The sequence below is a fragment of the Eptatretus burgeri genome, chromosome 6, assembly GCF_056783735.1.
Source record: "Eptatretus burgeri isolate ZD-2024b chromosome 6, Ebu_testis_v1, whole genome shotgun sequence".
Taxonomy (NCBI): Eukaryota; Metazoa; Chordata; class Myxini; order Myxiniformes; family Myxinidae; genus Eptatretus; species Eptatretus burgeri.
The window spans coordinates 76,632,388-76,659,685 of NC_140966.1; the positions used below are offsets into that span (position 1 = coordinate 76,632,388).

The 27,298-nt window shown below is 43.9% G+C and overlaps 1 protein-coding gene across 3 annotated transcripts in view; it reads right to left on the bottom strand.

Annotated features, from left to right (window-relative positions):
* Nucleotides 1–27,298, bottom strand: part of LOC147025110 (single-stranded DNA-binding protein 3-like) — a 164,862-nt gene that overhangs the window by 128,901 nt on the left and 8,663 nt on the right. For all 3 annotated transcript variants that reach the window (XM_085885723.1, XM_085885725.1, XM_085885724.1), the window contains exons 3-4: nt 17,569–17,630; nt 1,146–1,230 (exon numbers count right to left, since the gene is read on the bottom strand). In XM_085885723.1, coding sequence (XP_085741849.1) covers nt 1,146–1,230; nt 17,569–17,630 — 147 coding nt within the window. The remainder of the gene's footprint in view (nt 1–1,145; nt 1,231–17,568; nt 17,631–27,298) is intronic.

Here is a 27,298-nt window from a genome sequence, read left to right on the forward strand (position 1 = left end):
CATGACATTATAGATATGTGGTTTGTGTCATAAGACCATTCATATGAAACCAGTTCCCCACACTCATACCAAAAACAAAAAAGTAGTGGCGGCGAATGTATGCGCTCTATGAGTGCCCGTTCTCGTTCTACATGTAGAAACCTGTCAAGTTTCTTCAAATAAGCTTTTCCCTTTTAAAGCCCTTCAAATCCTGACAAATAACACAAACTAATTTTCACTCACCCATATAACTACAATGGTTCGCACCCATGGTGCGAACAGACAATTTTTGCTTTGAAAACAGGCCAGTTTCCTCCTCCTCCTCCTCCTCCTCCTCCTCCTCCTCCTCCTCCTCTTCCTCCTCCCCACCCCCCTCACCTCCCCACCCCCTCCTCCCCACCCCCTCACCTCCTTCACCTCCCCACCCCTCACCTCCTCACGTCCCTCACCTCCCCACCCCTGCTCCATAAGTCTTCACCACCACTTATTTGGCCTCGTATCTGCGACTACAAAAGCTCAGTCAAGAACACATTTATCCACTAAGCCGAGTTAACCTCCTTAAGCCCAAGCCTTATTCTCACTTCCACTCTTTTGTTCCCCTTTTCTTTAGCTTATTCAATCATCTCATTGGATTTAACAAATTACAGTCTCCTCTGAAATCCTTCAAGAAGGCAACTCACCATCAGTGAATATCATCTCCATCCGTTCATGTGTTCTTTTCCAAACCCTTGCTAATCCTGTCCTGCAATCATCAACTCACCAATTTAAATCTATACATTCCATGTCCACTTGTCTCTCATGACCATATTGTCAGCCTCTCATGTTTCTACCCTCTTTCATTAAACCTTTCCACAAGTCCAGAAAATCTGTACAGAAAAAAAAACGTGTCAGAATGCAATGTTTTAGATAGCATCCATTTTTGCCTGTTTTTTTTTTTGTGGGCATCATGGTGGATGAAACATGAAAAGCAACAAAATATTTACTGTTATTTTGGGTGAGATGTGGTGCACTGGTGCAAGCCTCACGTGGAGGATGCTGTGATGTACAATGAAATACAAGACCACGTACATCTAAGCATATTAGCTTGGAAATGCAGACTTTCCAGGCGCTGTTTTGTCACTGTTGATAAAACTAACAAAATAGCAAAAAAGTTGGAAAAGACTCACATAGTCATGGAAAGCCTTGGCTTCGCTGGAATGGTCACACGTCTCTCTCCGTTCTGGTGAAGCGCAGTACAGGTCCCAAAATACACTGTCGGGAGTCGTACACATGGTGAAAATTTTGTCTTTGTAATAAAAGCGACACCCAAATGGGAAAGAAAAACTTGCAACCACAGAAAAGACTCAGGTACAGCCAGTAAAGTCATGCTATTAAAAACCATGCAACCTCAAACAACAAGAGGCCATCTGATCATGGGCAAGAGACATGATTGGCATTGAATTTGACAAAAAGCCCGACAGAAAACTTGGTTATACAAGAATATTTTTAAGAGGCCATATTTTAGTTCTAATTCAGAGCAGAGGTAAAGAAATACTTCAAAGGCAGAAAAAAGCAATGAAGTGCAGGTGTGCTCAACTTTTGCAAGTTAAGGGTTGAGAAAAAGAAAGCAGCATGTGGCAGTTTGTTGACATACTTCTTCTGTGTTAACATTATAAGGAGTTGGGAGATGTTCCAAAAGAAAACTATTGCAACTGACAAGATGATACAAGTTTCACCATCTTGTCTAGAAACATTCAACATGTTTTCATAGCCAATGCATTATTTTACAGTGTCATGGTTCTTGGAGGGGCTTGAACACAGGTGTGCCATATTACCCCTAGAAAGATTGCACTCCACACAAAGATCAATATTGGAAAAACACCTGCATCATCATTCTCGTGCTAAGTCTGCTCCTACTTCAATCCATGAAACTATATCAGTGGGAAAGTACGTGATTCTGCTAAAGCACAGCCGTGTTGTCAAATATTATCCATGTTATATGTTGCCAGCCACATGACAGTTCACATTAACTTTGCTGCTGTTATCAATACAGAAGAAGCCAAGGTCTCCTGTATGTTTTCAACAGCAACTATCGTTGTTAGACTGAATAATAAGATTGTTGAAAATTCAGTGAGTAGTTCTGGTACATAGTGTGCTGGGGATTAGTCAACGAGCAATGAACAAGTCACACCCCACCTCTTCTGTCCACTCTCACCCTCACTGCCCACATCCCACCAGCTCTAAAAATAGCCTTACACACGAGGCTGCCATCCCAGCACAGCAGCAGAGGATGAGAAGGTTGGCACAGAGAAGCAGAAGAGGAAAAGATAGAAAAAGGGGTGGGAATGGAGGAGGGTCGAAAAGGAAGAGACCAGAGTAATATATGTATATATATATATATATATATATATATATATATATATATATATATATATATATATATATATATATATATATATATATATATATATATATATCTGCTGGGTTGACACAAATTAGTGCACCAACACAGCTATTGCCACGTGAATTTTAACAAGGATGTGTCACCTGCCATGCAAAAATGATTGTTTGTGTGTGTGTGTGTGTGTGTGTGTGTGTGTGTGTGTGTGTGTGTGTGTGTGTGTGTGTGTGTGTGTGTGTGTGTGTGTGTGTGTGTGTATATATATACATATACAGTGGCCAAAACATGGAAACACCTGGGGTAAATGAGGGACACCACATGCATTGGTATATTGAAAGCAACGTCGTCTGCACAGGTGTGGCTCATGTGTTAATGAAGTAAATAACATCCCAGCATGCTTGGGATCATGTGTAAAAATGCTGCACTGGCTTAGTTGCCTGTAATTATGGCTGGCATGGCTGCAAGATGAGGCCTCAGTAACTTTGAAAAAGAGTTGGTTGGTGGGGCGCATTTGGCAGGAGCTTCAATGAAAAAGACACCTCAACGTGCTGATGTTTCACGAGCAACAGTGTTTACGGTGATGTCGGCATTGAACTCCAATGAAAGGACATCATGAGCAAAGGGCAACTGTAGATGTAATCGCATACTCCATGATCATGATATCTGTGCATTAATTAGAAGTGCAAGGTAAAGTCGGTAAGCAACTGCAGATCAATTGACTGTAAATTGAGATCTGGGGCACAAGCAGCCAGTTTCATCAAAAACGGTACACTGAGAACTCCACAGAGCTGGATACCATCGTCAGGTTGCAGTATACAAACTGCTCATCACACCTGACAATGCACGTTTATGAGTCCAGTGGTGCAAACAGCACAGACAATGGACTACCGAGCAGGGGAGAAATGTGATATGGTCAAATGAATCATCCTTCACCATGTTCGTGACAAACAGATGAGAAAGCGTGTGGTGCCTCCCGAAAGAAGTCTTCAACCCTGAGTGCTTGGTTCCCACAGTGAAGGATTCTGGTGGTTCTGTAATGTTATGGCACTCATTTGCCTGGCATGGTTTGGGTGCATTCATTCCCTTCAGAGGCAAGGTCAATGCCAATCATGACTTATTTTTCCTGAGTGATCATCTTCACCCCATGTTGCAACATTTCTTTCCTGCTGAGAAGGGTGTCTTCCAGGATGACAATGCCCTCATCCACAGAGCACATGTGATCACCCAATGGTTTGATGAGCATGACACTGATGTTATCCATATGTCATGGCCTTCTCAGTCACCAGATCTGAACCCAATCAAGAATGTATGGGATATTTTGGAATGACTCCTGAGACAGCATTTTCCATCTCCATCAAACAGGTGTGAGTTGATTGAGTTCCTTGTGGAAGAATAGTGCTGCATCCCTCCTGCAGAATTCGAGATGCTGGTGGACTCTATTCTACTGCACATGCAGGCCATACTGGCCACACGCGGTGGCCCAACTCCCTATTAAGTGACTTTACATTGGCGTTTCCATTTTTTTCTCCACTACATATATATATATATATATATATATATATATATATATATATATATATATATATATATATATATATATATATATATATATATATATATATATATATATATATATACACACACACAAACACACACGCACATATATATATATATATATATATATATATATATATATATATATATATATATATATATATATATATATATATATATATATATATATATATATATATCTGATCTATAATAATAAATGTTAGTGTGTCAGGAAATGTGTCTCCCCCATAACTCCAAAACCATGAAATTTAGCAGCCAAAAATTTTGCATTCATACGAAGGGAACTCCAAGGGAGTGCAGGAATGAAAACTAGGTGTTTGGGTAAATGTAAATACCACTTTTGAAGATAATTTAGTTGGTGCTAATCAAAAAAAACACTCGAAAGGCACTCGGTAGAGTGCATACCTCCGTCAAGCTCATTAGTTTATGGTTTGTATCCCACCAATAAGCCGGATCTGTATTCTGAGCTGAACTAAAATTTAATCGTCTTGTTCTTGTCACTTAACCAACTTATCCACCAAGTTTAGTCTGAATCCGTCCCTAACTTTTTGAGATATTGTGCAATGTATCATTTTAGACCGATCACTCAATGGTGAAGAATCAGTTAAAATATTCTCGGATCCAGATCGGGATCAGGTCAGGTCAGGTATGGGAGCATGTGCCAGAACAGCGCGTCGCTGCGTCCACTTTCCGCCGGTACTCCAGGGGCCTCCGTCTGGCCATCCCCCAGGCAGATGCCAGGCCCATCCCCATCTCCTTGAGATGATGGTCAACTTGTTGCAACCATGAGGCACGTGGTCGGCCCACTGGCCTCCTCCACTCATCAGACTCCCTCGCTGAGAGAATCTGGTGAGCAGGATCAGCATCAGGAAAACGAGCCACATGTCCATACAGCCGCAACTGACGCTCACGGACTATGCAGGTAACAAATCTCATCTGAGTCTCTCTCAGCAACCGCTCGTTGGACACAAAATCCGACCAGCGATAGCCAAGGATTCTCCGAAGAGACCTGGTACCAAAGGAATTAAGTCTCCGTCTCAGATCCTTGGTCAGAGTCCAAGTCTCGCACCCATAGAGCAAGACTGGAAGTACCAAGGACCTGAAGACTCAGACTTTCGTCCTCCCGCACAGGTACCGGCAGCGCCACACCCCATGATCCAGTGAATCCATGACTCCCCAGGCCCGACCCAGACGTCTATTGACCTCTGACTCGCAGCCAGCAGAGACATGAATATCACTGCCAAGGTAAGTGAATCTCTCCACGACCTCAACATCCTCACCACAAACAGACACAGACAGGACAGCAGCATCCAAGATGTCACCGAAAGCCTGGATCTTAGTTTTGACCCAAGAAACCCATAATCCCAGCGGCTCCGACTCCTCATTCAGCACCTCGAGGGCCCCCAAAAGGATGTCTGGAGTCTCCGCAAAGATGACTGCATCATCTGCAAAATCAAGGTCCGAGATCTTGACATTCCCAAACGATGCACCGCAACTTGATCTCTCCGACATCCTCCCTAAAATCCAGTCCATACAAGTGCTGAAAAGTGTGGGGGCAAGTACACATCCCTGACGAACTCCAGTAACAACTGGAAATAAGTCAGAGATGGTACCACCACACTTCACAGCACTCTCAGTACCAGAGTAGAGTTCAGACATCAGATCGATCAGTTTTGGTGACACCCCACGAAGACCAAGAATCCTCCAGAGGACATCCCGATTTACTGAATCGAACGCTTTACAGAGATCAACATAGGCTGCAAGCAGCCCCTGCCGAAACTCTCGTCTGCGTTCAGTGAGGACACGAAGTGCAAGGATACGGTCAATCGTTGACCTCTTTGGTGTAAAGCCTGACTGCTCTGGACGCTGGTGCTCAAGCAGATGGTGGCGAACCCTATCAAGAATTATCCGAGCAAAGACCTTGCCCGGCACTGAGAGCAGCGTCACCCCTCGGTAGTTGTTGCAGTCTTGGCGATCACCCTTCCCTTTCCAGAGAGGGACAACAAGGCCCCTCTTCCAGTCAATTGGGATGATGCCTGTGTTCCAGGCAGAGCACAAAACTGCATGCAACGACACGAGTGCAGCATTTCCACCAGCCTTGAGAAGTTCGGCATGGATGCCACAGATCCCTGGAGCTTTGCCCCGTTTCAACTGGTTCATCGCAGCCCGTGTTTCCACAAGCGAAGGTGGACCACAGTTGATTCGAGGGTCAGCAACAGGGATTGTAACACCCTTGACGTCCAACTCGACAGCTGGGGGATCAGCCCGGTACAACCGCTCAAAGTAACCGGCCCAGCGGGCCTTCACTTCAGACTCCTCTGTCAAGGGCCTACCACTCTCTGCTCGAACTGCAGTGCTCCGAAGGATGGGCTTGGATGAACGTAATGCGCGAATTCCCCTGTAAGCGGGACGAGAATCACCTGTCCACAGGTGATGCTCTACCCCCTCACAGATTCCTCGCACATAGGCCTCCTTGTCCACCCTCAGTGCACGTACAGTTTTACGCCCCAGCTCCCTGAACAGCTCAGCTCTGCCATTCAGCCTGGCCCTGCGACTCTGGTCAATGGTATCCAGTGTCCCTTGAGAGACAAAATTCTTCTTTGCCTGCGGTGAACTCCAAGGCATCCACCGGCAACATCAAGGACGGTGGTCTTGAAGGCGCTCCACAACTCTTCAGGACCCCACAAAGCACCCAGACCCCCCAAGTGTCCACTCAGCCTGTTCGCAAACTCCTCAGCTACTCTCTCATCCCTGAGCTTGGCAACATCCAGCCTAGGCTGGGATGGTACCATTCTCCAGGATTTAAGGTGCAGCTTTAGAGTTGCTACAACAAGCCTGTGGTCAGTATTGAGGAACTGAGCACTCCGGTAGACCCTGCAGTTCTGGATCATCCTCCAACGACCGTCAATGAGGACATGGTCAATCTTTGTCACACCGACAGCGTTGGAATACCAAGTCCAGCGATGAGCTTGTGGGCGCTGAAACCATGAACCAGCCACCCTAAGTCCATGACTTCTTGCTATTCTGGTTCATAGTTCCTGACCCATGGGGACCAACACACACATCATAACCATCCCTATCAGTTACAGTCGATGCATTGAAATCCCCCAAGACTAGAAGTGTATCTTGTCTGGGGCACTGATCAACCACAGACTCGAGTGTGGCGTAGAATGCATCCTTCACGGTGAGATCACTCGCCTCAGTTGGAGCATAAACAGAGACCAGGGAAATGACACCTAAGGAGTGACGAATCCTTAATCTCATAATACGCTCATTGACCGGTGTTACCTCAATTATCATTGGGGTCAGCTTATTGGACACAGCTACAGCAACTCCTTGGGTATGGTAACCATCAGAGCGACCAGACCAATAGTAGGTGTAACCACCCACCATTATCTCACCGCAATCCGGTCTCCGAACCTCAGAGAGAGCTGCAATCCCGATGTCCAAACGCTTGAGCTCAGATGATAACAGAGACAGGTGATCATCCTCTCTTCGGGATAGGACATTCCAGGCACCCACCCGAAGGGACCGCCTCAGGTTAACCCAAGGAGACCGCCGTCTGGTGGACGACACCTCAGCACCACTCCGACACACTCTCCCGCAATCTGACCCAGGGATGTTACCCCGTGGTTTCCCTCCTATCATCAAAGATTGGGGGTCCCGAAGGCTTTGCCCGAATCCCATCATCCAGTGAGCTGCCCTGCGAAGGGAACCTGCACAGGAGGTACTCCCACGGAGTGGGTTTTCAGATTTTTTTGCGTTTTTGCGTTTTGCGGAATGAAGGGTTTTACGGTGGCAGGAGTGCAAATCCTGCCACCAACCTCCTAATAAGATCTGGATCCGGATTCAGATTTTCACCAGAATCAAATCAATTCTTCATTGTTACATACGCAACCTGCTCACCAAGTTTCGTCCGAATCCGTCCGCAATTTTTTGAGATATCCTGCTACATGTCGTTTTTGGTCCGATCTTTCGATGGTGAAAAATCACTGAAAAAATTGTCGGATCCATTTCTGGATCCAGATCTTCACATAGATCTCATAATTTCATCCATGTCACATACCGAAACGCTCCATCAAATTTCGTTTGAATTTGTCGACAACTTTTTGTGATATCCTGTTCACATACAAACAGACAAACAAGAAAAAAAAATTCATGCAGAGCACGCTACTTGCAAAATCCACCACCCCCCCCACCTCCAAAGGTTGCCATGGATACATCAAATTGTCCATTTCGTTAAGATTAAAATTGACAATCTTAATCAAAGCTCAGGTAAATCGCATGAAAATTGATTATTTTTGAGATTGAAATTGATGGTTTTCGAATTTTGTTGATCTATGACCTTTGACCTTTGACCTCAAATCGTTGCTTTCCCAATTCATGAATTGACGATGCAAATCCTGTTCAACTATCAAGTTAATAGGATGTAACCTCATGATTTTTGTTGAAAACTTATGATTTTAGTAGTTTGACCTTGAGTTGACCTTTGACCTTTTGACCTTAAAAATTGTTGGTTTCCCAATTCAGTGACACAATATGCAAATCCTGTTCAAATTTCAGGTCAATCGGATGAAAAATGACGATTTTAGAAATTTGACCACAAGATGACCTTTGACCACAAATTCAATGAGTCTCAGTTGAGACTACATCAACAACTTGGGAAAGTTTTGTGAAGATTGGTTTAAAATTGTGACCTGCAGGCGATTGACAGACAAATGAAAAATCACTCAGAGTGACACCTGGCGAAACGGAACGGCACTCGGTAGGGTGCACACCTCTGCATCTGGACCTTAACCAAAATCGAATCAGCTTGTTCTTGTCACCTAACCAACTCTTCCACTTCGTTTTGTCACAAGTCGTCCACAACTTTTAGAGATATCATGCTCGCCAATGTTTTTGGACACATCTCTCAATGGTGAAGGAGGAGATTGGGACCATACTCTGTGTGGAGCGTAGGTGCTGCTGAAGCAGTCTCCTTGGCTATTGGGCACAATCCTGGACGGGTCGCCACTCCGACAGAGTATACCAGCATGCTGGCACTCATTTTGCCGACCTTGCAAGGATGACAGGTCGAGTTAACCCCACCTGGTATTATTTCAACAACTGAGCGGGATTTGAACTCAGGACCCTTGGATCCAAAGCCCACCACCCAAACCATTAAGCCAACACCAAGCATAATCGTAAAGGAGAAATTAAAAAAACAACAACAACAAAAAAAACAAAACAATTCTCGTATCCAGATCCGGATTTGAAGCTTCACCAAAATTGAATCAATTAGTCCTTTTCACACAGCTGACCAGTCCACAAAGTTTCTGCGGAATCCATCCACAACTTGTTGAGATATCATGTGACATCATTTTTAGCCCCATCTCTCAAAGGTGAAGAATCAGTTAAAAACTAAATAACTCTCGTATCCAGATCTGGATTTGGATCTTCACCAAAATTGAATCAATTCTTCCAAAGTGGCACTCCCAACCTGTCCACCAAGTTTCGTGTGAATCCATCCATACCCTTTTGAGATACTGTGCTATATATCATTTATGGCCCTTTCTTTCAATGGTGAAGAATCACTTTATAAAATTCTCAGATCCGGATCCGGATTCGGATCTTCAGCAAAATTAAGCGTTGCTGTCCTTGGCCAGTCACCTACACACGCACAAAAATTTCAGAAGGATTGCTTGAAAACTGTGCCCAAAAATCATGTGAAACAAACAGACAAACAAACAAGCCGGTAGGCGGCGATGGGTCGCCGAGCATGGAAACTTTAAGATGTAGAGCAAAATGGATGTCATATAGCGGATAGGGAATCACCTTAAGATTATGCATATCAAATCTCATCGAGTACCATATATTAATAACTACTTGGTATCCATTTGAATGAAAAGTACCGAAAATGCTGTTTGAAATCGGAAATCCCCAAAGTTCGAGGGGGTGCTGTGGGTGAACAAAGATCTAAATCGAAAATCCACTCGATCGTTTGTGCACAATCTATTCCAGACGATTAGTATGAATTTTCATGACCATCCGACCATAACCCGAGGAGGAGTAGCATTTGGCGTGGAGGCAAACTCCAGCTCTCGCATATTATCGATTTTTGCACTAATTGACCTTTGATCCCTGACCTAAGTGAAATCGGTCAATATGTCCTGAGGCAAAGTTCTAGTACTCATTGAGTACCATGAACCTGCAAAGTTTCATTCGTATCGATGCACTCACCTGGTCGCGAAGGGGCCTTCAATTGTCGCCTATTTTCACGCATACCCTAATTGTAGGGGGCGCTGCGGGTAAAGTATGCAATATATCACAAAAACCGGAATATATTTGATAAAGCATCACCTGGAGATCATTTGTGCCAAATTTCCTAACCCTACGTGGGATAATGGCTTTTGGAATTGATTTCGCGAGAACGGTACCGATTTTGAAGGTTTTTCGGTTGTTGCTCGGGAACCAAAGCGTCTCTAGCAACCATCACAATTTCCAAAGCACTAGGTCATAAGATGTACCTACCACCCGAGTTTGGTCAAAATCCGTCCACGTTTACTACCAATTATGCTGATGACAAACGAACAAACATCCAAACAAACATCCAAACAAACAGACAGAATTACTGACAATAAGGGTCACCTATTTCGGCGACCCAACAGACAGACAGACAGACAGACAGACAGACAGACAGACAGACAGACAGGGGTGAAGACATAACCTCCATCCACCTTCGCTGGCAGAGGTAAAATTAGCCTCACCAAAATGACGGCGCAACATCTTGGTCAGCCCTCTGTTACATCGTTGACTTTTGAAGCTGCCATCTTGTTTGACATGCTCGAAAATGCCTTGCCTTGGAGCCACGATGACCTCTCACCGTCAAATCCTCTCTTTGTTTCGGCGGTGTGTGGACAACAAAATGCTGCCTCGCATGCTTCCTGAAGTTTATGTTTACTGCTAACAACCCAGTGGTAATTTTAGTCATCCGCACACTTATTGCCAAAAAATAATGTAATGAATTTGTTTTATCTTCCCAGAGATCAGACGTTAAAGTGAAAATATATGATAAATTGGAAAATGAAAGTGACAGTAATTGTGAATGAAAGTGACAATCAGGAAAAAAATAAAAACAACGTGTTGTTTTATATACATCTCAGTATCTCACTAAAACAAACGTTGTGAATTAGCATTGTAGTGGCATAGTGTTTGCTGCCACTCACATTATTTATGCTTTGTGATGGCGAACAATAGTGATGCTCCAGTAAAATAAATAAAACATTATTTCAGTGGTGGATTGAAGGGAGGGGAAAGGGGGGGATAGGGGCCCCTGGTGATTCAATACTTATGTATGGCCTACGTTTGTTGTAATGAATTAGAAAAGGGAATTAGTCGTACGAAGTTTAAAAAAAAAAAAAAAATTATTGGGAGCAATTAACCCTCCAAATGTCATAGTGTAGTAGATAGTAGAAAATCGTGCAAATTATGATACAAGCATCAAATTTGGCATTTCTGTTCTGCAGGGCTTTCTGATCAAATCTGCCCGATTGGCCATTTGAAAATCCAAATTTTGAAAAATTTGAAAAAATAAAATAAAATAAAATAAAAACCTTCAAAAAAATTTGAAGTCACAGCTGGCTGAAATTTTTGAAGTACAAGTGAACATCCCAGACAGAGAACCAAGGGGAGATGCAGTCATCATTGATGGCTCAGCATTTATCAATGCCCTACCTCCACGCACTTCAAAGATATTTGATGACTATGCTCAAGAAGACATCATCCCAAAGGTGGAATCCTATGGTGCCAGGTACAAGAGGGTGGACATAGTGTTTGATGTGTACAAGAAGTCAAGTCTGAAGTCCGAGGCAAGGTCGAAAAGGGGGCAAGGAATCAGAAGAAGAGTGACAGGAACCAGTAAGACCCCAAGTAACTGGAGAAGCTTTCTTCGAGATGACAGCAACAAGACTGAGCTGTTTCACTTCCTTGCGGAAAAGATGTGTGAAGCACAGACGACAAGCACAGTCATTGTCACAAAAGGAGAAGATGCCATGAGCAACACAAGGAAGTCACTGGATGCTGTGTCTCCATGTTGTCATGAAGAAGCTGACACTCGAATATTTGTACACGCCAGGGATGCAACGATGGATGGTAGCAAGTCCATTATCATTAAGGCTAATGACACGGACGTACTAGTCATAGCAATATCTGTACTGCCATCCTTACAGGAACTAGGTCTTGAGAACATGTGGATTGCCTTTGGCCAAGGAGCCAATGCTCAATGGATTCCAGTCCATGAGGTAGTTTCTGCAATAAGGCCTGAGAAAGCTCGAGGGATCCCATACTTCCATGCATTCACTGGATGTGACGTCGTGTCTGCCTTCCGCGGTAAAGGGAAGAAAACTGCATGGCAGACTTGGAACGTCTTTGATGTTTCTGAAACATTCACCAATCTCAGGCAGCATCCAACATTGATTCGTGATCTTGACTTTTTTGAAGTTTTATTATTTTTTATTTTTTTTCAAAATTTGGATTTTTAAATGGCCAATCAGGCAGATTTGATTAGAATCCCGTGGAGAACAAATGTGCCAGATTTGATGCTTGTATCATCATTTGCACAATTCCTCTCAAAAATTGCTGTTATCTGCCCCACTATCACTCAGGATCTGCCCATGAGTTTATATGATCTCACTATAAACAACGTTGCGGGTTTGTCAGCCTGCAGCATGTTCTGTCTTTCTCCTTATCCGGAATTCATTCTGGTTGGCAAAGATGTGCAGATCGAGTAGGTCTCCCACTCCACTCGCTGCAATGTACATCTTTTCATGTGTTAAAACACTGGTGGGAAGCAGGACCCCACACCGCCGCAGGATGCAGGCTCTGGCCCTGGTTTTTATTGATAGTCATTGCAAGTGCAGTCGCTCGTCTTTCCACATCAATGCGTTGCAGTGACCACGTGAATGATCCATAAACCGCAGATACACTCATATTAAGCAAGATCAGAAAGAGCGATTTCATCCAGATTGTATCGCCGTGCCACACGAAAGGATGAAACAGAGCGGCGTTGTTGCTGCAAAGATTTCTGATTGTCTCGCATGAAACATATTGATGTCATTTTCATGAAGCTGGTGTTGAACTGCATCGGCGGCGTGCACAGATTGCTGACGAGATGGAGACATAGCAACACGTGGTTGCTGGTGTGGAGCTGCATCAGCATCATGTACAGATTGCTGGCGAGATGGAGACAAAGCAGCAAGTGCTCGGCGATGTTGAGCTGCATCGGCATCACACACAGAATGCTGGCAAGAGGGGATCATAGCAACACATGGTTGCCGATGTTGAACTGCATTGGCATCACACACAGATTGCTGGCGAGATGGAGCCATAGCAACACGTGGTTTCTGATATTGAACTGCATTGGCATCACACACAGATTGCTGGTGAGATGGAGCCATAGCAACACGTGGTTGCTGATGTCGAGCTGCATTGGCATCACACATAGATTGCTGGCGAGATAGAGCCACAGCAGTATGTGCTTGCCGATATCGAGCTGCATTAGCATCACACACAGATTGCTGGTGAGATGGAGCCATAGTAACACGTGGTTGCTGATATTGAACTGCATTGGCATCACATACAGATTGCTGGTGAGATGGAGCCATAGCAACACGTGGTTGCCGATGTCGAGCTGCATTGGCATCACACATAGATTGCTGGCGAGATGGAGCCATAGCAGTATGCGCTTGCCGATGTTGAACTGCATTGGCATCACACATAGATTGCTGGCGAGATAGAGCCATAGCAGTATGTGCTTGCCGATGTCGAGCTGCATTAGTATCACACACAGATTGCTGATGAGAGGGAGCAATAGTAGTATGTGCTTGCCAATGCTGAGCTGCATTGTCATCACACATAGATTGCTGGCAAGATGGAGACAGAGCAGCAGGTGTGATTTAATGCAACGTTTCCTTCCATTAAATTTATATGCGAAGAACAGGATGGGTCGCTTACGTTTCTGGACGCCTTGGTGACAAGGAACCCAAATGGTAGTTTAAATACTGCAGTGAATAGAAAACCCACCCAGACGGATCGTTATCTTGATTTTGGGTCTTGCCATCCAACACACCAAAAAAGAGCTGTGGTAAACACACTCGTGAAAAGGGCAAGGAATAAACTGTCCACTGTTGAGGGTAAGAGGATTGAGATCAAGCATCGTAAATGAGTACAAGTCTGAAGACGACGATGGTTCACGAGCGGTATTTGACGATGTAGATCGTTTCAGAAGTCAAGGATGAGACAATGTGATGTTTGACCAAGTTATAAAAATGATCAACATGATGTGGTACGATTGACAGGTTACTAGCTGTAAAATGTCGAAAACCCGGTTTCGTTCAACAACTTAAAAAATTTGACCTTTGCATAACCTTTAAAGGTCACAAAACAATGTTGCGGACATTAAAATAAGGAAACAGGATACGTGCTATAGCTTCGTGGAGTTAGTTCGTCGAAGAAGGTCGAAAACCCGGTTCGATTCCCACAACTTTAAAAATTTGACCTTTGTGAACTTTAAAGGTCAAAGGTCAAGGATTATGACCTTTGGTGCAAAACTTCCTCTGGAACATTCCAGGAACAATACAACGTCATATAGGCTATATGGCATTTCGCACTCCTCGGATTATCCATACTTTGATGAAATCAGCGTAAAAACAAACTTGAAGGGGGCGCCACAGGCAAGGTGTTCGAGATAGAGCAAAATGGTTTCAAGACTTTTGGTGGGGAATGACCTCAAGATTATGCATAAAAAATATTGTCATCCCAGCTCTCAAAGTTTGGGCGGTCATATTATTTTTATGTCAAAATTCGAAATTTTCGAAGTTCGTGACCTTGTGGCCTTGACTTTGGGATGAAAATGAAAAATCGAGCTCCGTGGGGCTATGCAGGTGCCATTGGGCTAACCAAATACTGAAACCCCTGTCAGATTCGACAAACCCCCTAGGAGAAGATGCAAATTGAAATCGGCTACCCCCTAAAAACACATGTTTTTGGGCGTGGCTCCGCCCATAATGGACGCACCATGCCCATTTTCAGAAAAACACAATTAGATCATGATATAAACCTCCCACGAAAATTTTATCAGGATCGGATCAAAACCCACGGAGCTATGCTCGGGACAGACAGACAGACAGACAGACAGACAGACAGACATACAGACAGACAGATAGACAGACAGACAGACACACAACAATAACGAATATAGTGGTCACTTATTTTTTTCGTGAACCAATTAAAAGCCAATGGTTACCGGACCACCTCTTCCCACAAAACAAAATGGTACTGGCAGCTCAAAGGCCTCAGGAAATTCCACAAGAACCACCCAAATGCTTTTGTGTGCTACCTTTTGTGCCAGGAGCAGCATAAAGTTTTGAAACTGGTTGGAGTGAGAGTTAATTATCAACTGGTATACACCTTGAGACGAGCACTGACCAACGTCAAGGACAGAATGCAAAAGAATGACTGAACAGGTGTGGTGTACACCATTCCATGTGACTGTGGTTCAGTATACAAAGGAGAGATGGGAAAACCCTTGGGCCAGTGCATTAAAGAACATAAGAAGGTATTTGAGTGCAATCACTCAGAAAGGTCTGCTATCGCCAAGCATGGGTTCAGGATGGGCCATGTTCCCCTATGGGACAATGTGAATGTGCTGGCGGCATCCCCAAACCTTGCTAGGAGGCGAATACTAGAAGCATGACACACTGGGCAAACGAGGTCACCTCTGACAGAGGAGACCGTGGCGTTATCACAGGCATATGGTCCCCTCATATACAAATACACCAGAGAGGGGCCGATGGTGGGAGGAAGACAGAGGCAAAGTGGGATATAACCAACGAGGATAACAAAGGCAACGTCAGCTTGGAGAATTTAAACACAAGCTTGTCACGGATCAAAGGTCAGGTCCTGCAACACAGCTTTGTGATTGGTCGACGGAACAGGCCCACCCCTTCCCCCAGGTATATCCAGGAGGAGGTAAACAAGAAAATTGCTCTTGATAAAGGCTAGTGGAGGCCTGGTGATGTCGGGTTGAAACGTCGAGTCATTCAGACAAAACTATTGGTTGGAGAACTAAGAAATTGATTTTGATATACTGTATATATATATATATATATATATATATATATATATATATATATATATATATATATATATATATATATATATATATATATATACACACACACAAGTAAAGGTGCCCGTCTTCAACGGGCGTCACTGGCAACATATGGTAAAAGACAGATAGCATGAATGTATTTTAAACAATATATTATATCATTTTTATCCATTGATTATTATTCATGTTTTCCCCTTCGACTGTCCCGCAGTAGCTCCACTTCGATGACATTACCACGTAGTTTAGTGACTACACAACGTGCACCATTCATGAGTTCCGGAGGATCCATAGAGCGCATTAAAATTACAGGGCACCCTACTTTAAAATGATCCAAAAGGCTGGATCAGTTTCGTCTACATATTCATATCTTGTAGATTTTAGCTGGCCGGATCAGTTTTGTCTCCATATTCATATGTTGTAGAATTTAGCTGATTCTGAAACTGTTAACAGCATGTCGATAGGATGGTTCTGTGATTTTCTACGGTAGTCAACAGAAGTACGACTTAAGCCTGTACACCACTATGCGGAGACCCGAGGACCTAATATTTCACAACAAACTAAAAACTCACAAAATTTGAAGATATTTTAAATAAACAATTTATTATAATATCAATTAAATATCATTTTTATCCATCGATAATATGAATTGTTCTGTACAGCTATAGTTGTTCTCCTGGGATCTGCGCATCCATCCACAATCTATGTTCCAATGAAGTGCAGTAGGAATAATAAAAAGTCGGATGAACATGAACTGTTTAACTACCATAATCATCAAAACGAATTTTGAGGGGCCTCTTAAGGAAGACAATAATATCATTACTATATATGTCAAAGCTTGTTTCATTTCATGCAGTTACAAAAATCTGATGGTGGAACAAAAAAGGGGCGTGCCGAAATATTAATGTGTATATAAATATATATATATATATATATATATATATATATATATATATATATATATATATATATATATATATATATATATATATATATGAAATTATTTGAGTCACGGATGTAGCTTCCGGACAATCTTTATAATGACAAGCTTTTGGCCAAATAAGCCTTCTTGGTCTTCCTCAATAAGAGCGACATATAATTTCAAACCCTAACGGGGTTCCTCTGCAGCTGCGGACATGCACAAGTAGCACATACATGAGAATTCCAAAGTGACACACCCCCTCAGCTGCCAGACCGGTTTTGTTTCACTTATTGGCGAGTCATCAGTGACAGCATGGACACATATGCGCACCCCTGAGGCTCCCAAGCATGCACCGTGTGTCGGGTTTGAAACAGCACCTCTTATGTTGGGTAGCTTTTCTTGGTTGCTTTATGCAACTTTATTTGGTTGGAAGAGCCTGCATTTTAAGAATCTAAACTTGTGAAGCAACAAATCCATCAGTAAAACAGGTGTCATGAAAGCACCTGCCCTTGTAGCATGAACCTCAAAATTATATGTTGGAAGAGTGCCTTTGCTCCCCATACTCACCACCACCAGGAGTGCAGAAATCCTGGTGGTTCACCCAGGGTGATGTTCTTCTCCCATCGGATCTGCAACAAGACAAGCAAATGTGAAACTATAATGTCTTCTTTTTATTAGAGGGATGGGAAAGCAAAGAGCAAAAAATGGCAAATGGGACTGACTTGTCAGATTCATCAAAAAACAATAAACCCCGTTCCTCCTGCCACCCCCACAACTCGTTGCTCCAAAAATACATACAAGAGGAACAGTGGTCAGATAACAGGTCCAAATCTAACGATCATGTAAATCATAAGTCAACTGCGACAAGCAGGTACGATGTAATAAGTAAAACAAGTTCACATAATTATGCTGTACAATGTCAAATTAGACTGGCAACCATGGTCAGAATTTTTAGAGTGCATGTGTGAGGAAAAAAAGGGGAAGATGGAAAGAAAATAATGACATTGTAAATAAGATTGTTACAAACTTGGAAAGAAAAAACTTTCGGTTCTGGGTCTGACCATGGTAGACATTGGACTTCCGGTTCAGGGTCTGAGCATGGTGGACTTTTGACTTTTATCTGCTTCCTGAAAGATAATCAAAGCTAAGATTCTCACACGGAATCTATCCTGTCTTTCTGTCGTCATTACCTCCACCATCGAAGGTGGACAGAGGTTATGCTTTCACCCATATTTGTCTGTTTGTTTATTTGTGAGCACGACATCTCAAAACGTTATGGAAGGATTTGGACGAGACTTGGTGGACAGGTTGGGTGTGTGCCAAGAACAAATTGATTCGATTTTGGTGAAGATCCAGATCAGGATGCAAGAATTTTTTTATTTCACAAGCGATTCTTTAACATTGAGAGATGGGGCCAAAAACTATATACAGCATGATATTTCAAAAAGTTGTGGATGAGTTATGACAAAACTAGGTGGATGAGTGGATTAGTTAAGACGTTAAGATGTTAGGGAGAGTAAAGACGGTAGCAAGGCAGGGGACTTTCACTCAGAGAGTAGTTAATGCATGGAATGGTCTCCCTGGAAAGATAGTGGCAGCAGAAACAGTAAAAAAGTTTAAATTAGAATTAGATAGGTACCTGGAAGTTATGGAGATAGAGGGGTATGGGCATGTTGATAAGACTTTTCGTAGTTTGAGCATTGATGGGTGATTGTGTACATGTGTACGGAGTGCTGTTGGTGGGGGTCTTGTCAAGGAGGGTTGTGTGGTTGATTTTTGTGTGTTTTTAACCAAGCCCATGCCCCCCTCCCCTGAGGGGAAGAAAAGGGGGAAAAAATTACAGAAACTACAAAAAAATAAAATTAAAATAAACCAAAAACAAAGAAACAAAAATTTTTATTTCATTAATTAAAAACATTTTTTGCATTTTCTTCCTTGGATCTTGTGTACCGTAGATGGGTTGGTGTGGTGCTCGCGCAGGCATGATGGGCTGAATGGCCTCCGCCTGTGTTGGATTTCCTTTTTATCCCCCACCAACCAACGAAGTTGGCGGGGGATATAGAAATGGGTTCCGTCCATCCGTCCATCCGTCCATCCATCACATTTCGTTTCCGGAGCTTAACTACAAATCCTCTCAAGATTTATTTCCGAAATTTGGTACACATATCAAGCAAGTGGTAAACTGGTTCGCATCCAAGCTGACAAAGCCGCAATGGCCAACGAGACCTTCCGAGAAAGCAGTGGAGAGTTTGATGCATTAAGTATCTGAACGAGCTTGGTTAGATCGTACATGCAGCACAAGTAATTACTTACTCTTCTTCATTGTATTGGCTTTTCACTGTAATGCTCTCATGAGTTGTGAACAAGTTTGGGAGAGTACTTCCAATTAGGCACAAAGTTTTTCAACCGAAACCTTAAGAAGCTGCTGTCATGGTGACACAAAAAGACAAAGGCATTATTTTTGTTTCAAGATGTACAGTGCCTATAGAATGTCTACACCCCCTTTCAAAATTTTCACCTTTTGTTGCTTTATTGCCTGGAATTAAATTACATTAGATCAGACTTTTTCTACCTTTATTTACACATCGGAACCCACAACTTCCAAATGAAAAACAAATTCGACAAATTTTAGAAAATTAATTAAAAATATAAAACTATAAATATCTTGGTTGGATCAGTTTCCATCCCCCTGAGTTAATACTTGGTGGAAGAACCTCTGACAGCAATCACAGCTGTGAGTCTGTTGGGATAGGTCTCTATCAACTTTGCACACCTTGATTGGGCAATATTTTCCCATTCTTCTACACAAAACTGTTCAAGCTCAATTAGGTTGTGTGGGGAGCACTGATGAACAGCAATCTTCAAGTCTTGCCACAAATTTTTGATTGGATTTGGGTTGTGGCTCTGACTGGGACACTCAAGGACATTTATCTTTTTGTTCCTTAGCCACTCCAGTGTAGCTTTGGCTGTGTGCTTTGGGTCGTCATGATGAAAGGTGAACTTCCGTCCCAATTTCAGCTTTCCTGCAGAGGGCAGCAGGTTTTCCTCTGGGATTTTTCTGTATTTTGCTCCATCCATTTTCCCTTCTATCCTGACAAGTGCACCAGTCTCTGCGGATGAGAAACATCCCCATAACGCGATGCTGCCACCGCCATGCTTCACAGTATGGATGGTGTTCTTTGGATGATGTGCTGTATTGGGTTTGCGCCAAACATAAATTTTTGCATTTAGGCAAAAAAAGTTCCATCTTGGTTTTGTTAGACCACAAAACTTTTTGCCACATGGCTTCAGAAATTCCAGAGTGTTTTCTTTGTATACCTCAAATAGGACTCAAGGTTGGCTATTTTGAGTAATGGCTTCCTTCTTGCCACCCTAACGTACAGGCCAGACTTGTGGAGTGCTTGGGATATTGTTGTCACATGCACATAATGACCATTCTTTGCCACAAATGCCTGAAGCTCTTTCAAAGTTGCCATTGGCCTCTTGGTGGCCTCTTTCATCAATCTCCTCCTTGCTTGGTCATCCAGTTTGGAGGGACGGGCTGATCTAAGCAGGGTCTTGGTGGTACCATACACCTTCCACTTCTTAATGATGGTCTTCACTGTTCTCCAAGGGATATTTAAGGCTTTTGAAATATTTCTCACCCATCCCCTGAACTGGGCATTTCCACAACTTTATCCCAGAGGTCTTTTGAAAGCTCCTTGGGACTCATGGTTGAGTCCTTGCTTGAAATGCACTCCCCAGCAGAGGAAACCTACAGCAACAACTGATTTTATTCTGAAATAATCAGAATCACCACAATTTAACAGGTGGAGGCCAATTAACTTGGTGTGTGGTTTTGAAGGTGATTGGTTACATCTGAGCAAATTTTAAATTGCTCTTATAAGAGGGGTGAACACTTATCTAACCAAGATATTCTCGTTCTATATTTTAAATTAATATTCTGAAATTTGTATAATTTGTTTTTCACTTGGAAGTTGTGGGTTATGATGTGCAAATATAGGTGAAAAAAACCATGATTTAATGTAATTTAATTCCAGGCTGTAAGGCAACAAAAGGTGAAAATTTTGAAAGGGGAAGTCGGGTTCTGTTGTCCATCATAAACAGTTTCTGGACCCAACCTCGTTTCCATCTTCCAATTGATCCACTATTTAACATTTGCATCACCATGAGAACCTGCCCCTCAGCAATGTGCAACCTCGAGAAGTGATGACATTACCCTGAACCACGCCCAAAGCCACCCTGGCCTGGAAGTCAGGCCTTCTCTCTGACCAAGTTGCGTGGAAAGCTTCAATATCCAAATGGGTAAAGGTAGAGAGAGACACTCTATCCTGGGAAGCATCTTTGTATGTGATATCATGCAATGTAAATCGTTTCTGCCTTAATGTGGAATTCACATTTAGCAAGAATATTGAATTTCCATTCTCCATTTTCTTCATTTATTCAATCTTTGAAGACCTGTAATTTCTTTTTTTCATTTTTCAAGAGACAACTTCCAATGGGTATCTGTCACAACCAAGGTTGTTTGATCGCTTGATGTCCAACTGGAGGTAAGTCGAGTGTCGCTTGATTGTATTCACAGCAACAACCAACAAAACAACACTCGACACTCTCGTGCAGCACTGTATAAAGCTAAGGCCTAGGTCACATTTGCTCTACGGCGAGGATACGGCGGCCGTACGCCCTCTGAATTGACGGAAACGTGCGGCGGCCGCAGATAAACTGAGGTGGCCTCAGGGAGGCCCTACGCCGTTTGGCTATATTTTACAGGCCGTAGGGGCGCCGTGGAATTATAGTGCGGAGTTATAACTTTTTTCATTTCTACGTTCGCCGTAGCAATTCGACAAGCCGTAGTTGTGACGTAGTTGTGTTCCACGTCGACCGTACGTAGGGCGTACGGTGGGCTTGCGTTATTCGTGCGGCTGCCGTAAGCTCTTCTCAATGAAAAATGAATTTTCCCAACCCCCAAAAAATTACGGCGGCCGCACTATTTCCACGGTTGCCATACGGTGGCCTTGCGGTCTGTGTGACTACCTGCGGGCAACGCAGGGTCGACGCACGGTTCCCCTACGCCCGCCGTGCACCTACGTACGGCCTCCGTGGCAGTCTGCGTCGACCGTGCGTCCACCATGCGCTACCGCTAGAGATCGGAGTATAGGTGTTTCCCTATACACAGTGGTACTCCCAGAATCCCAATTTAATTGGTTGCAGGAGGCTGTTCGGATTGCAAAAAGTTCGGATTCCAAAAATATTTTCCCAATAAGAAATAATGGAGTGAATTCATCCGTTCGTGGACCCAAAGAAAACCCACTTTCAAGACACTTTAAACTGAAATTCCCCATGTTTAAGGTAAAATAAGATGAGTAAATGACCTTCGGTGGCGGTGTATTGTATGTAAACTGGTACAATCACCAATCCAAAGGTCCACACAGGCTCGAGCTCCGTCCTGGGTTCCGATCGCTCGCACACTCTGCGAAGTGCTGCTCCCGGGGCAGCTCATCAAACATGATGCTCGCAAAACCACAATCACTTTCATCAAACGCATCGGGCTGACGTAATCATGGATATTCCAAATTACAACTGGTTTTGCTGTGAAATTCAATCCTTCCCCGACAGTCCGTCACACCACGTGATCGGATTGCTTTTTTGTTATTAATTAAAACACAAGATGATTAAAAAAAACAAACATCACAAATGAAGGTGAAAACACGAGGTAAGGCCTAAGTCACATTTGGCTCGGCGGCCGGAGGGTCGACAAAATGTACGGGCACTAGCAATTATAAAGCGGCCGCAGTATTTCCACGGTCACACAATGTAGCAGTCACATATGTTTTTATTGTTCGGGTAGCCGCACGGTGTATTTAGAAATTGTGGAGACCGAAAACGTGGGGGTGCCGTACGGTCTTTGATTTGATGTCGCACGGTGACCTTAGGGCGTTCCTGCGGCGGCCATATAATTTTCAAGGCAGACGCAAGGTGTCCGCAAGGCGACCGCAGGGTGACCGCAGGGAGACCGCAGGGGGGCCCTAAGCCGAACGTGCGGCCAGAGGGACGGTAACGAATGGGTTAATTTTTTTTTTTTAACCAGTTCTTTTGTTTCGGCTTGTCGAATTTCTACGGCGAACGTAGAAATGAAAAAAGTTATAACTCCATGTTATAATTCCACGGCTACCTTACGGCCTGTAAAATATAGCCAGACGCCGTAGGGTCACCCTGAGGCCACCTCAGTTTCTCTGCGGCCGCCACACGTTTCTGTCAATTCAGAGGGCGTATGGCTGCCGTATCCTCGCCGTAGAGCAAATGTGACTGAGGCCTAAAGTATCGATCGACACACGAGAGATGCTTTCACAAGGACTTCCACCGACGAACTGAATGAACAAAGCGCGAAGATGCGGGTCGAATAGGTGGGGGAGACACGTGAACAAACATGAACCCCACGTTGTGTTCGGTTTTTCAAAATGTATTAGGTTTTTAGGGCAAAATTTTCTCGAAAAAATTGTTCGGATTCCAATTTGTTCAAACAATGGGGCATTCGGATTCTGGGGGCACCACGGTATATTATAGTTATAGTATATTCAGTTATATATAATTTTATATTTTTATTTCAGTAAAAAAAAGAACTGGTATATATACCCACTCGTTACCGTCCGTCTGGCCGCACGTTCGCCTTAGGGTCCCCCTGCGGTCTCCTTGCAGGCACCTTGCGTCTGCCTTCAAAATTCTATGGCCGCCGCAGCGACGCCCTAAGGTCACTGTGCGACATCAAATTAAAGACCGTACGGCAACCCCACGTTTTTGGTCTCCACAATTTCTAAATACACCGTGTGGCTACCCGAACAATAAAAACATATGTGACTGCTACATTGTGTGACCATGGAAATACTGCAGCCACCGCATAATTGCTCGTGGCCGCAGATTTTGGAGACCCCACGGCCACCGTGGCAAATGTGACCTAGGCCTAAAGGTAACTGGCTTGCTCGACTTCACTTACCTTTTCTCTGACTTTATATTTATATGCTTAGGCAACAAACATTCGAGAAAGTCCCTCCTCCCTGATATCACTCATTAACATTAAATGGTTCCACACCCAGATGCCGCGAGAAATTACTCGACCAGCTGAGATCTTTCCACGGGTCATAAAATTATATCATCTGACGTTCACACTTGTTGCATTTTTCATTATTCTGCATTTATAGCTGGTGTGTAATCTCATCAAACATTAAAAGCCAAAATAATTGACAATCAATTCAGCAGTGAATTGTCAGTCAATATTGTTGTGCGGCCGAGTTTCGGTGGCGAGCACGACCGTGAGGTGGAGCAGTAGAGTCGGCTCCACCGAACACCCAGAATTTATAGGTCATCACCCCGGATAACTCTGGAGCCGACGGGTCCCTTATCAGACTGAAGATTGCCAATAGGTCGACCGTGTGGGATAAGGTCGATTGCCAATTTCAATTTACCTAAATACCCACGTCGTCCAAACTACCGGGGAAATTCACCCTCGGCGGAGGTCGAGCGGAACGAGCTGTGAGCGTGCTCGAACCATGTGTAACCCGAGCGGATGGTTACCGAGGTCCGTCGGTCCAAATGTACAACTACGGCCTTACTAATTCACAATACACACCGTGTTAAACCAATAAAGAAAACACAGGAATGAGATGAAACATCTAACAGGGGATTTATTTATAATGGGGCGGGGGGGGGGGGAACACACAAGGAGCAGAGTTATCCGACCATAAGAAGAAATGCAAATAATGTGCAAAGCACTTAAACAATTGCTACTTATAGACTACTTATAGGGCCCACAGACACACACATGCACACGCAAATACCCCAAAAGAAGTGATGGCCACGGCCTTTATTGAAGGTTCCCAGCTCGAGGGAAGATGAGCTGGGAACCAGAGCTATCTCGGACCTTCCCACCTCGTGCGGTCTTCGACGTCCTAGATCGGCGGGACTTGAACCCGCAGCTCGATGCCGCTGCAAGCACCGGGTATGGAGGGCCGCGTCGGGCTCCAGCATGCTCCTCCGGCATGCGACGAGACCAAAGCCAGCGACAAGACGAGACCAGACGCCAGCAACGAGACGAGACCAGAAGCCAGCGACAGGACGAGACCAGAAGAACCCGCTAACCGCGCTGTCCCGTCTCTTTCTTCCCTCTCTGGCGTCGGGGGCGGGGGGAACGTGTCTCACCCCTCCGCAAACCTCATTCGCCAGGGAAATCCGTCATCTCTCCATGATTGGTCGGGCGGCGTGTCGGGGCGTCTCGATTCCCCGCCCCCCAAAGAGGCTTTGCTTCTCTTGGAGCCCGCTCTGCACCCATTGCATACCCTCATTTGGCGCCAGGCCAGAACGAAATGCTTCGTGAGCGCACGAACAGCTCGGACAATGCCGCGAGCAGGGTTGTTGTTGGCATTGTCATAAGTGTAAAAATCCTATCTACAAAATAACTTCGCAGCGCATGTACACTTAATTCCCATTAGACATATGGGAAAGGGAGCTATCTATCCACATTTACTTATTGAAATAACTGAGCTATGGGGATCTGAATGTTGAATGCTCACGGCTGCCAGATTCGTAACAATATACCAGCATGAAACAGTGTACAAAACATTAATACACCACTTAAAAGATCATTCAAAAATAATTTGTGATAGTCAACAAATGCTTCAATTGCCAGCTGCAGGAGTTTAAAATCAGGGAAAAGTTCAACATTCAAAAAAAAAATGTATCCAAACAAAAACTTTGACAATTGAAACGGAAAGAGAGGGGCACCAGATTCGAGAGAAATGGAGGCAAGCCTCGTGAGTGGAGATTAATGGAAGAATATTTAGAATTTACACCGAATGAGCCAAAGCACACCCATGCAAAGCTCTGTACACCAAAATACCACAGCGAAGAAATATCCAGCGGACAAACCTGCAAACAGCTGCTACTGCCATGGTGCAAATCACAAAATAATAAAAAATAATAATAATAATAATAAAAATTGAAAATTATTTTAACAGAATTATTTATTTGCCTTCTCCAGATTCTCAAAATAAAGCTTTGTTGAAAATTTGACGACAAAAACTCAAATGGTAAAAAAGTTGATGTGCATGGGGCGGGCTAAAAATGAGCATTCCACTAAATATTTATTTTGAGACAAAAAAGTGCAAATACGCTAATCAGACGATAGGGTATATAATTTGGTGTGTGTGTGTGTGTGTGTGTGTGTGTGTGTGTGTGTGTGTGTGTGTGTGTGTTTCAGAATGTGGAATGGAGTCCTCCCAGGGGGGGCTCAAAGTATCAACCTTCATTTCGGTAAGGTGTCACAAGTCACAGACCAAGCTGTGAAGTTTTCTGTTTTCAATGTTTTGTGCCGAGGGCTCTCTTCATGATCGTCACTGAGTCCTGGACAGCTTCCAACTGGAGGTTGTTTGTTGTGATTTTCCCAGGGATGGTATTTAATATCTCTGTGAGGTTCTTCATCATCACTGGGACAACTTTGGCATTCTTCAGCTTCCAGAATCTTTTCACTTCATGCTTGACGTCTTGGTATTTGTTTATTTTTTTTTAATACCTTGTCGAGGCTCGTATGAGAGCTAACACACAACGCACAGCAAGGGGGGGGGGCATGAGACAAGAGGAAAGGGAGTGGGAGGGACAAAACAGTGGGGAACAGAGACATTAGGAGATCTGTGGAAGGGAGAGGGATGGGACGGGGAACATGGGGAAGAGAAGATGGACATTACAGGGATTTTCAGGAAGGAAAGCAGGGAGGAGGTGAACCTCCTTCAATTTGAAGGAGGTGGGCTTAGGTGGATTATCGAGGGTAGAAAAGATCGAGGATTTGGATGGGGGATGATAAGAGGTGGTGGTGAACAGCTGTTTGAAGGCCTGGGGGAAGAATGGGAATGAATAGAGTGAGGGAGTTTATTCCAAAGGCTGGAAAAAAGAGGAATGAAAGAGTGAAGGTGAGCAGTGATTCGTGATTTTGGTAGTTTTACCAGAAGGGGGTTGTTGGCATACATTGAGCGCCCTGTGGAATTGTGGTGGGGACAAATCGCAGAGAGAGAGAGAGAGAGAGAGAGAGAGAGAGAGAGAGAGAGAGAGAGAGAGAGAGAGAGAGAGAGAGAGAGAGAGAGAGAGAGAAGAGGGGGGTGAGGCTGGAGAAGAGACGGTAGAAGACAGAAAGACCACCGACCAGCCTGCGGTGAGAGAGTGAGAGGCCCAAAGACTCAGCCTCATTGCGGGAGATTCCAATGATCCGAAATGCCTTGGTTTTCACAGTGTGAAGCTGAGAAAGGTAGGAGGC